At 39.9% G+C, this 12,983-nt stretch overlaps 1 protein-coding gene across 1 annotated transcript in view; it reads left to right on the forward strand.

Moving 5' to 3' along the window:
• The first annotated feature begins 2,994 nt into the window (after positions 1 to 2,994).
• The window catches only part of RELCH (RAB11 binding and LisH domain, coiled-coil and HEAT repeat containing), a 145,286-nt gene continuing 135,297 nt past the window's right edge, over positions 2,995 to 12,983 (forward strand). Inside the window, exon 1 of the mRNA XM_023733945.1 lies at positions 2,995 to 3,746. Within this exon, the coding sequence (XP_023589713.1) occupies positions 3,227 to 3,746 (520 nt within the window). The 5' untranslated portion in view covers positions 2,995 to 3,226. The remainder of the gene's footprint in view (positions 3,747 to 12,983) is intronic.

The following is a 12,983-nucleotide window of genomic DNA, read 5'->3' on the forward strand; positions in this document are numbered from 1 at the left end:
TATTACTATTATTTTTATTGTGCTTTAGGTGAAAGTTTACAGCTCAAGTTAGCTTCTCATACAAAAATTTATACACACGTTGTTATGTGTCCCTAGTTGCTATCACTATAATGTGACCTGCACATTCCTCCTTTCCACCCCAGATTTCCCATGTCCATTCAACCAGCTCCTACCCCTTTCTGCCTTCTCATCTCGCCTCCAGACAGGAGTTTCCCATTTAGTCTCATGTATCTACTTAAACTAAGAAGTACACTCTTTACGAGTATCATTTTATGTCTTATAGTCCAGTCTAATCTTTGTCTGAAGAGTTGGCTTCGGGAATGGCTCTAGTTTTGGGTTAACAGAGAGTCCGGGGTCCATGTCTTCTGGGGTTCCTCCAGTCTCAGTCAGATCATTAAGCCTGGTCTTTTTATGTGAATTTGAGTTCTATACCCCACTTTTCTCCTGCTCCGTCAGGGACGCTCTGTTGTGTTCCCTGTCAGGGTGGTCATTGGTGGTAGCTGGGCACCATCTAGCTCTTCTGGTCTCACACTGATGAAGTCTCTGGTTTATATGGCCCCTTTTGACTCTTGAGCTAATATTTTCCTTGTGTCTTTGGTGTTCTTCGTTCTCCTTTGCTCCCCGTGGTTTGGGACCAGTTGATGCATCTTAGATGGCCACTTGCTAGCTTTTAAGACCCCAGATGCCACTTCCTACTATTTCTAAGGTATGTGCAATATGCACCTACAGCCACTAGAGGTTGCCTGTCTTCTCTTTTTGTTCTTCTGAAACATGGACATTAACCTGTGAAGATTCAGGATACAGGTATTCCCTGCTTTTCCAAAGTTCGCTTTATGCCCCTTCACTTTTACGAAAGACATTAGTACCTGTTTTTGCTAACTGAAAGAAATCCAAAAATTTTCGCTTTTACGAAAAAAGGCAAAGAGCAGAAATAGCGTTCAGCCTTTGTTTTACAGCTAGCCTAGAAAGGCAGCGCGCACCTGGGAGCAGGAGAATGGCGTCGCCAAGCCCCTTCCCCAGGAACTACACTCAGCATTTCTGTTTTCAATATATTTTAGTATTATTTAATATGATTTTGTAGCTTATTTTTTGGGTCTATGAATGCGCAAAAAATTTTCCTATATAAATTAATGGTAATCGCTTCTTCGCTTTATGCCATTTCGGCTTACGGTTTCATAGGAATGCTCTACTTTCGGATAGTGGGGAAAACCTTTAATCCATTTAGGAGCTAATGTTCTATTTAAAAAATACTTCGATTTCTTGATATTAACACACTGTTTAAAAAAGAAACTAGCAAATAAACCTGCCCAAAACCAAAACCTCATTCAAATGAAAACTTTAGTTTACTAAGCCTGTGTAAACTGAAATTAAAGCCTGCACTTAACTGTTGGCATACTTTTACATGTAAACCAATAACCTGGCCTACAATTATAAAAGAATGCTCCGTTTTAATTTTGCCACAGAGATAAAAGAGATACTTTACTGGTTTAATGTAATATGTAACTTTCCTGATAATCATAATTACTGTTTTTATTTTGGTGCACAATGGAAGCTGTACTGTAGAGTAAGAAGGGAAATCTAAAACCTGCAAGAGTGCCAGTTTGTCTGTGTGTGTCTGCATGTGTGCGTGTGTGTGTGTGTGTGTGTGTGTGTAGAAGATGGAAACCATCAGGAATAGCACTCAAATACTGTTGACTGAACAATATTTCCTTTATCATCTGGATTTCTAATCAAGTAATGACATAAAAGATAAACATTGAAATCCCAGTTAGGAGTATATTTAGTTTATGTGCTAACGTTTGATAAAAGAAATCACAACTGTGAAACATCAAACTTCTAAAATAATTTTCACAATCAAAACCTTGATTCCATCCTAAATTGATGAGTCAGGAACGCTGCAAAACATGAGAAAAAGAATCCCTTTGACATTCCATACTGACTAGTGCAGTTGACTTGATCAGGTCACCGAACGTCTCTAGACTTTACTTACCTCTCTAGGGATGGGGTGGAAACTGATATTTTCAAGGGTCCCTGTAGTGCGAATTGTGTATTAAATCCTAAGTGCTTACGGAGCACCTAATAGTGTGTTGGAACCCTGGTAGGTAGTGGTTAAGAGTTCGGCTGCTAACCAAAACGTCCGCAGTTCAAATCCACCAGGCGGTCCTTGGAAACCCTATGGGGCAGTTATACTCTGTCCTATAGGGTCGCTACTAGTCGGAATCGACTCGGCGATAACGGGTAACGGATTTACGTGTGTTGGCCCAGTCGAGGTTATCAGGGTGTTCACAGATGCAGGAAACACCAAACCTCAGGGCCCCACTTTCCGTTAAGCGCTTCGTCCCACGGCTGGAGGAATGAATCTGGGGGAAGGCGCTCTCCCTGCGGTGCAAACAGTCCGTGTTGTCGCCAGGTCTCCAGGGGCAGCAGGCACATGGCGGAGAGGGAAGGAAAAGGAAGCTAAGTTCTGACTCCTGCCCTGGACACTTGCTACCTGGACTGAGAAACGTCACCAACTGGCAGCAAGCACCAAGAAAGGTGAAGCGTCCACGGGCGCGAGACCGCAGTTTCGGTGCCGCAGCACCTCAGCGCACCAGCCCCTGGACTTTACCTGGCGCTCATCCGGGTCAGGCTTGACTCGGAAATGAGACCTCCTCAGAGCGGAAGGCCATTAAAGCTCTCGGGCAGCGTCCCTACTGCCCCCACGAAACGCTAGCCAAGAGGGTCTACCTAAGCCACCACACAACCGTTCCTCAACCACAGAACACCCACAACTCCTACCAGTTGAGCCTCTGCTCTCGCGATACTTCTAGAACCACGCCCCCTCCATCTGCCAATCAATCATGAGTTGGGGGCGGGGTCTTTCTTTTGAGCCGGGAGAGGGGCCTTCAATCCTTGCTCTCTGATGTTAAGAATGGGCGGGGCTGAGGCGGGGCTACGACAGGGGTGGGGCCGCGAGAGGGGGAGGACACGCACGCTATCTCGCGAGATTCGAGACCAGGAAGACGCCTGCAGAGCCCGGCTGTTAGTGCAGCTGTGGTTGAGGAAGCGGGCGCTGCTGCATCAGGACCTTGTGCTTCCGAGCCACGCCTGGTCTCCAGGTGGGGAGGCGTGACGGGGCAAGGCCGGGCCTGTGGTGGCGCGCAGTGCCCGCTGAGGTTTAGGGAAGATTCAGACCAAGGCCTGTCAGAGCCAGTCAGGGAGGCGCCCACCCTCCTGACAGGATAAGATGGCGGCGATGGCGCCTGGAGGTGGCAGTTGTGGCGGCGGCGTGAATCCATTCCTCAGCGATTCGGACGAGGATGAAGACGAGGTAGTGGCGACTGAGGAACGGCGGTCAGGACTTCGGCTGGGTTCCGGGGCTGGCCTGGATCCTGGCTCTGTGGGCTCGCTGTCGCCACAGGATCCCGTGGCTTTAGGGAGCAGTGCGCGACCGGGGCTCCCTGGGGAAGCGGCTTCGGCGGCGCTGGGGGGCTCCGGGGAGACCCCGGCCCGACTGTCCATTGATGCGATCGCGGCTCAGCTATTGCGCGATCAGTACTTGCTGACGGCCCTGGAGCTGCACACCGAGCTGTTAGAGAGCGGCCGCGAGCTGCCTCGGCTGCGCGACTACTTCTCCAACCCCGGCAACTTCGAGAGGCAGAGCGGGACCCCGCCGGGGGTGGGAGCTCCGAGCTTCCCGGGAGCAGCCGGCGTAGGAGGCGCTGGAGGCCGGGAGCCGAGTACCACGTCGGGCGGGGGACAGCTCAGTAAGTGGAAGCAGCCTGATCCCCTCTGTCGGGGTGTTGGGATTGTAAGGAGTTGAGGTGAGGGAGGAGTATTTCTGGGCGGGACTCACTAGAGGAACGTTTAGGCTGCGCAGAGTCGGGGGAAATCTTTTGCAGTGGAAGCAGAAGGATCTGGCAGTCACTGTTCTGCCTGCCTCCAACCCTGGGCTGGAGTCGCACTTGGTCCTGGTCCACCCGTTGGTGTTGGTGTCTATAAAAATCAAGAGTTTCTAGTTCACTGGTTATTACGGCACTCCAGTAGGCTCCCTTGTAGACTTATCGCTTTAAGCATGTTTCGTTTTTTCTCTAATCTCCCGAATCATACTATGCTAGGAAATAGTGATTCTTAGAATACATATCCTCAGTAATTCTTTGATTGAAAGTACATTGTTTATTTCTCTAGAGTGCGATTTCCTCGATGGCAGGTACCTTGTTTATTTATCTTCGTGTTCTCGTTGGTGTCGTTAGCAAATACTGACAGAGAAAAGAACACGAGATGTCGTGGCTCATTCTGCAAAGTCAGATCCACCCTTTCGACCCTTTGCCTTTGGGTGACTTTTTCACTCAAAAGTTGGGTTTTCTGCTGCAGAAGTTTTGTTCTGTTTAAGTAAATTTCATTCTGTTTCCGTACGTTAATTTCAGTGGTTTCCAAAATTATAGGAAATCCAGGGAGCAGGGCAGACACCTTTTGCCTGATGTTGATCTCATGGTCCCACCACCTAGCAGGCTTTTTTCTCTGCGTAAATTAGGGAATTTACTTTTTTTTTTTTTACCTTGTTATAATCATTTTAGCCTTCTAGAATAATCGTTTACATCCTCCGTCATACATTTAGACACATTTCTTATGGCTTGAAAATGTATGATCGGTGATGTAGCTTAGGATTTCCAGTATCCATATCTTTTGGGAGACGTCTTAGATTTTCCAAAATTGATGGTGTGAGGTGGTTTAGTGTGTTGTATGAGGCCAAACAGAATTCACTAAGGTTAAATGTAGTCTAATTGATTATTTTTTTGCTCTTTTTCTCTATACTTTTGAATAGTGCCAGAGACTTATATTGCCAAACTTTGATGTAGTGAAAGAGCAAAGAGTGCAGTCTATAAAGGTAAACCCTAAACACATTCTCTCTTCGATATGGAATTTTTTCAGTAGGTATAACTTCTTTATTCAATATGTAGGATGATCTTTCTTTCAGAAAGAGATTCCTTATTGCTGTCCTTTAAGACTATAAAATGTGACAAAGAGCAGTGAAACAAAATTATTACATAGTATTTTTTAAAGATTACTAAGTTATTTAATAATGCTCTTCACTTGGCAAGCTGTTACTAATTTATTAAGACCAAGCTGAAATGTCACCTTTATAAAGATTTTCCACACACCCCAGACCTAACTAGTTCTTTCATTGTATGGCTTTCAAACCTCAGTCATAGCCTTTAGCACTTTTGTATTTTATTGGTTGACTATAGTCATTTTTCTTCTTTAGTCTGAGGTGCCCTCCTGATCTAAAAAGATGATTCATTCTAATTGAATAGTATTCACTATTATTTGAAAATCTACCTTGATAACAGAGCAGTTATTTGTAAATTATGTTTGACTGGTACTGTATATTTTTTCCATCATCTTTGAGATAAGACTTAAATACAATAAAATGCACCCATTTTAAGTGTACAGTTTGATTAGTTTTGACAAATGTATTCAGCCATTTAACCAGTACCACAGTTAAAATACAGAACATTTTCATCATCTGCAGAATTCCTTCATGCTCCTTTGCACTCAGTACCTGCAATCCCATCCCTAGAAAACTATGATCATACACACAGGATAGAACAGGGTTTCTCAACCTAGACACTATTGATACCTTGGGCCTGATAATTCTGTGTTGTGGGGTCTGTCCTATGCATTGTGATGCTTAGCAGCATCCCTGGCCTCTACCCACTAGATGCCAGTAACACTATCCCCTCCCCCGCAATTGTGACAACCGAAAATGTCTCCTGACGTTGCCACATGTCCTTTGCAAAATAAATTCTTTTACTTCATTGATTCTATGACACTTTTTTTCCTTCACTTTATAACATCATTATAACACTTTGTAATGTTGGCAGTTTGCATTGCCAAATGCAAAATTTCCCCTGGTTGAGAACCAGTATATATAAGTTTTGCTTGTTCTAAAATTTCATATATATGGAATCGTAAAGCATATATATATAGTATCTGACTTATTTTGCTCAGCATAATATTTATGAAATTTATCCATGTTTTTGTGTGTGTTAGTAGTTCATTCCTTTTTATTGCTGAATATTCACCAAACATACCATAGCTGGTTTATCCATTCATCTGTTGTTAGATATTTGTGTTATTGTCATCTTTGGGGTATTCTGAATAAAGCTGCCATGAACATGCTTGTACAGATTTTTACATGGACATATGTTTTTGTTTCTTTTGGGTAATACCTAGGAGTAGAATTGTTGGATCATATAGTCAGGGTATGTTTAAGTTTAAAAGAAACAGCCAAACTATTTTCCAAAGTGATCGTACCATTTAAAAGTCCCAGCAGCAATGAATGAGCATTCTAATTGCTTCACATTCCCCAAACATTTAATCTTTCTAGTTGCTTTAATTTAATTTATTCTAGTGAAGGTGTGGAGCCCTGGTGGTGCAGTGGTTAAGCGTTGGGCTGCTGACCAAAAGGTCAACAGTTCAAATTCGCCAGCCGCTCCTTGGAAACCCTATGAGGCGGTTCTGCTGTCTCCTGTAGGGTCGCTATGAGTCGGAATCGACTCGATGGCAACAGGTTTCGTTGGTTTTTAGTGAGGGTATAGTGATATCTAGTTGTGGATTTAATTTTCATTTCTCTGATGACAAATGATATTGACCTTCTTTGCCTCTGTTTATTGATTATTGTGTATCTTTTGTTAAATGCCTGTTCAGTTCTTTTACTTATTTTTTAAGTTTTTTTTTTGGTCTCATTATTGAGTTGTAAGAGTTTTTTTTTAATGCAGTCTAGATCCAAGTCCCTTATCAAATACGTGTTTTGCAAATATTTTCTCTCAGTCTGTGGTTTGCCTTTTCATTTTTTTAATGGTGTCTTTTGAACTAAATAAATAAACCAGTTGCAGTCGAGTCGATTCCGGCTCATAGCGACCCTATAGAACAGAGTAGAACTGCCCCATAGAGTTTCCAAAGAGCAGCTGGTGGATTCGAACTGATGATCTTTTGGTTAGCAGCTAAACTCTTAACCAGTGCACCACCAGGGCTTGTTTTTAATATCATGAAGTCTATTTTATCAGCTTTTTTTCAATGATAGGTGCTATTTGTGTTCATCATAAAAAATAGTTGCCTACCCCAAGATTGTAAAGATTTTCTCCTGTATTTTTTTCCAGATGTTTTGTAGTTTTTGCTTTTACATTTAGGTCTGTGATGGATGGAACTGTATTTGAATAGTGTTATTATTTTAAAAGTGAAGGAGGAACTATTCCTTAAAGTTGGGCCAGATGTTTATAGCACATATTTTAATATAGTTTATGTACAGATGCTTTGTATATGTCAAAATATCAATGCCTATAATTGTCTTAATCAAGTCAGAAAATAGATAAATGCTAAAATACTTCTGCAGAACTGTGCGTGGTACCATGTTCTAAAGATTTTGACTAAGCTGATCTGATCATACAAGCTATATTTTAGGAATTCTGAAAATAAATCTTTCTCTAGGGTTGGACTACTGCCCATCCTTAAAGGTCTTCTATATTCAATTCTAGCATGATGGTTGTTGTTAATTGGTATATGATTTTATAATAAAGACTCAGTAAGCACTTTTGGTTGATTATGTTGTTGTTGTTAGGTGCTGCTGAGTCGGTTCCAACTCCTAGTGACACCGTGTACGACAGAATGAAACATTGCCCTGTCCTGTGCCATCCTCACAATCATTGTTATGCTTGAGCTCATTGTTGCAGCCACTGTGTCAATCCATCTCGTTGAGTGTCTTCCTCTTTTTTGCTGACCCTCTGCCTTACCAGGCATGATATCCTTCTCCAGAGACAGGTCCCTCCTGATAAGGTGTCTAAAATATGTGAAACAAAGTCTTGTCATCCTCCCTTCTAAGGAGCTTTCTGTCTGTACTTTTTCCAAGACAGATTTGTTCATTCTTTTGGCAGTCCATGGTATATTCAATATTCTTTGCCAGCACCACAACTCAAAGGCAGCAGTTCTTCTTCAGTTTTCCTTATTCATTGTCCAGCTTTCACATGCATTTGAGGTGATTAAAAACACCATGGCTTGGATTAGGTGCACCTGAATTCTCAAAGGGACATCTTTGCTTTTTAACACTTTAAAGCGGTCTTTTGCAGCAGATTTGCCCAATGCAGTGCATCTTTTGATGTCTTGACTGCTGCTTCCATGGGCATTGGTTGTAGATCCAAGTAAAATGAAATTCTTGACAACTTCAATCTTTTCTCTGTTTATCATGATATTGCTTATTAGTCCAGTTGTGAAAATTTTTGTTTTCTTTATGTTGAGGTGTAATCCATACTGAAGGCTATAGTTGATTACAGATTGTGTAAAAATTGGCTAGAGTGAACTATCTAAAGCAAATTATTTTTCATTGTTTTTGTATATATTTTAATTGGTGTGTGTCAGATTTGAAAATTCAGAGTAATTCAGAATAATAAATGTATACTCTAAAAGCAGTATCCTTTAGTGATGTTTAAAAACAATTCAATTTTATAAGACTCACTGACTTATTTCCCTAAAAATCTGTTGACTATTTAAGGTTAATACTGTAGTATAGAAATGCTTTTAACACACTTTGCTTAGTCTTTATATTGTATTTAATCCTTTCCTTTCTTGACTAGAAGAGTAATCCATATTTACAAAACATATGATTACAAGGTTACATAGCTTTATAAATGTGATGTTTTCAGTAGAAGTGTTTGATACATTGTAGCATCATTGCAATGTTCCTACTAGACCTACTTGATGAACTCATTATATCCTGTATATCTATTACTAACTTGCTGGATATACGTATTGCTTATACATTCCTCCCTCCCCCATACTTTTGCTAGTTGAGCCAGACAACTTACATTTAGTAGTTATTTTACTTTGCAATTAGATTGCAAGAAAAAAATTGTGGCAATGACATTGGCATTAAGCAGATTGTAGTAATTTAACCAGAGGAATGCTAGTTCCAGTTGAAGACTTAGGGTTCTAATAAGAATTGGGCTATAGTTCTTAGGATGAGCCCAGTGCTTTGCAGGGTATAGATAGTAGGTGGTCAAATAGGATGACTTATGCCTTCATTTATTCAGTATTTCCCATGGCTTCAAATTTGTATAAAGCAGCTACTCAGGAGGCAGTTATGATTGTGTATAATAATTTCACTTGTGCGCTTGCAGTAATTTTCTTCCTTTTTATAATCTTCTGTCTCATGATCCTGCCTATTTTTTCTCAGAACTCTTTGAGGGTACATATCTCACTATGCCCAAGTGTTCTTTTCTTAGTGTCTTTTCTTAGTCTCACCAATTGCAAAGATGACATGATTGCTTTCTTCCAAAGTTCCCATCTCTTCCACTTTACAGATTAGTTCCTCTCTCTTGGGCTGGAGTTGAGCTTAGTGCTTTCTCTGCTTCTGAGAGAAAACAACAACAGAACATGTCTAAAATTTATTAGATTCACTGCTTTCACCTGAATGAGACTTTTCACTGTTGTCTAGACTATAGACATTCCTAAATGTATCTATTACATAACTGTCATTTTTCTTGCCTATACCTTTCTAGTTTCAAAATTATTAATTCTTAGTCAGATATTTTCATTGCCTTGCAGAGTGACTTATAATTGACATTCACTATTTACATATTAATTGATTTATTAAACTGTGTGATCAGTTAAGGATTGTACGGATCCAAAAGAAGTTTAATGCACATCCTTGAGCTTATACTTTTAAGGGAGAGGCAAGACAAACACATGAAAGAACTATAGAATACTCTTCTGTGGTACAGATAATAGTGTAAATCTTCAGATGAAAACATCATTGTTGATTGTGATAATGAAATGACCCTTAAGAAGAAAGTAAAATTTAAGGTTGACCCTCAAGGGTGGGTGAAATTTTGAATAAATAATAACTTTATTATTTGGCCATATTTAGACTCTTTAACCTGAGTAAGAAAGGAAAATGAAGTTGTTTTAGAGAAAAGATAATATTTATTTTGTATTTGGCCTTGTTTAAAACACCATCTGGGAATGTGAAGCTGTCTACTTATTATCTGGCACACCACCTAATAAGGTGATTCCATCTGAGTGACTGTAAAAATACATTGTCTTTTTTATCTAGTGCTGCTATAACAGAAATACTACAGGTGGATGGCTTTAACAAGCAGAAATTTATTTTCTCACAGTTAAGGAAGCTAGAAGTACAAATTCAGGGTGCCGGCTCTAGGGTAAGGCTTTCTTTCTCTGTTGGCTCTGGAAGAAGGTCCTTGTCTCTCTGAGCTTCTGCTCCTGGGCAGTCTTCATGTACCCTGGTATCTCTCTTCCCCCATCTCTGCTACTTAGCTTGCTTGTTTAATCTCTTTTATATCTCAAAAGAAATTGACTCAAGATACACACTAATCCTGCCTCACTAACATAGAAAACATAACCAAGTCCTCGTTAACATAACCTAATCCTGTGTCATTAATATCACAAATATAACCCGTTCACAAAAGGAATTATAAACACAGGCAGAGGTTAGGATTTATGACACATCACAAAATGGAGGACAACCACCTAATACTGGAAATCATGGCCTAGTCAAGTTGACATATATTTTGGGGGGACACAGTTCAATCCATAAGATGCAGTATGACATTTTAAGCTATTATGGTACTCTAAAAAGAAGCAAGACAGAGGTGTTAATCTGAGAAACTATACCTCATTTTTGTCAAAAATTAAAATTACACCTCCTTTTTTTTAAAAAATAAGAAAGGTAGGGATGATCTCCAGATTGTTTTTTTTTTTTTAAAACCTTGGTTGGAAAATCTTCCAGAACTGGTATAATTTTCATTTGTTTGATATTTTTTTGGCCAGAAACTAAATTTGGTTAATTTGTTTTTAAAGACTTTTAACTATCCCTTCCCCCTGTGGGTTAATGATCAACAACTGAAAAAGAACATTTACCTTAGTCCAAAAATACAGTCTGCTTAAATCTGCATTACAAATACCACTTAAGAAAAGTCTTAAATATTAACTATCTTTTTCTCCCAAGTAGGTTTTATTGGCTTCTACCTATAAATACTATGAGATTTGATGATAAAATTGGGTTTTAAACCGATACTAAAAGCATACTTGTGAATATTTTGAATAAATAGGGTTTTGCTATTTGGCCATATATTTTTCTTTAAATAATTTTTTGTTGTTGCGAGTATACATGGCAAAAAATACACCAATTCAAGTTTCTACATGTACAATTCAGAGACATTGATTATGTTCTTCAAATTGTACAACCATTCTCACCCTCCTTTTCTGAGTTATTCCTCCCCCATTAAAATAAACTCAGTACCCCCTAAGTTTCCTGTCTAGATCCTGTCTGATCTTTTGAGTTACTGTTGTCAGTTTGATCCCATATAGATTAATCTGTAAAGAGCATAATACTCAAGGCAGACATTCTTTAAGTTAAGCTAAACTATTGTTCGGTTTTAAGAATACTTAAGGGGATATATTTGGCTTAAGGTTTAAAGATTATTTTAGTCCAGTAGTTTTGGGGTTCATCTAGCCTCCACGCTCCAGGAAGTCTGAACTCCATGAGAATTTGAAATTCTGTTCTGCATTTTCCCCTTTTGATCAAAAATTCTTCTAAAGAATCTTTGATGAAAATGTTTCGTAATGGTACCCAGGCACCATCCAGTTCTGGTCTCAGCAAAGGAGGCAGTTGTTCATGGAGGCATTTGGCCACACATTCCATATTTGGCCATACTTTGAACTCAGTGCGTCTTTTATTGATTGAGATTTTTGGCATTCGCTTTCATTTGAGGTCGATCTGCTTCAACCCTCTTATCATACTATTTGTTTCAGTATTGCAGTTAAGTTTTGATGTGGTTGCCGACCCCTTTTCACTGGAGCGTGGAACACTTCAGGCTTCTCCATCCCCACTTATACATATAGTTTATACCACTAACAAACTCTGCGAAAGAGCCTTGTGTCACAGAGGTTAAGTACTCTGCTGCTAACTGAAAGGTCAGTGGTTCGAACCTGCCAGCTGCTCAATGGGAGAAAGATGTAGCAGTCTGCTGCCGTAAAGATTATAGCCTTGTAAACCCTATGAGGCAGTTCTACTCTGTCTTATGGGATCACTATGAGTCAGAATTGACTATGTCAGTGGGTTTGGTTTTTTGGTGACAAAATCTATCCAGGAAAATCTGAAAAAGTTGAGTGTAAATTGGGCGATTTACTTTAAAAATAGATTCTGAGAAATGAATACCCATTACAAATAAATATAGCAATAATATTTACTAAGATTTAACAAATGATAACAGATGGATCAAGGAGAATGTCTTAGAACTGATATGTTTGAATTATAGCAAGATACATAAGAGCTCTCTCACGTTGGTGTAAACAAAATAGAGAAATATGGGCTTGATTAGAGTAGTCGTGAAAAGATGTGTAACTGATAAAACGACAGTAGGTCTATGCCAGACTACACTACAGTAAACTACTGGGCTTGTAGTGCCAGTGTCTGATCTTCACTTGTTCTTCTGTCATTTACTAGCTCTGTCACCTTGGGTGAATCACTTAAGCTCTTTGAACCTTTGTTTCTTATTCTGTGTAATGGGAGAGTAATCATTTCATCCACTATTGTTGTTGATTCCGACTCATAGCGATTCCATGTGACAGAGTAGAACTGCCCCATAGGGTTTTCTAGGCTGTAATCTTTATGGGAGTAGATTGCCAGGTCTTTCTCCCACGGAGCAGCTGAGTGGATTTGAATGCCTTTCAGTTAGCAGCCAAACACTTAACCGTTGTGCCACCAGGGCTTCTGTTCGGTATTAGTCATAGGGTTTTTAATGAATTTCACATTGAGAATGTGTATGTGAAAAGACTTTGAAAACTCATTTTATAATGATTTCTTTCTTTCTTTATAAAATGTTATATTGAAGGAAGACTAGATCAGATTTGCTGATGATGAATGGTTAAGAAAGATAGGTGATGTCTAATAGTGCTAATTAATAGGGCTAAGCTGGGTTAATGGATAG

This window comes from Trichechus manatus, unplaced genomic scaffold (genome assembly GCF_000243295.1).
Source record: "Trichechus manatus latirostris isolate Lorelei unplaced genomic scaffold, TriManLat1.0 scaffold00063, whole genome shotgun sequence".
Taxonomy (NCBI): Eukaryota; Metazoa; Chordata; class Mammalia; order Sirenia; family Trichechidae; genus Trichechus; species Trichechus manatus.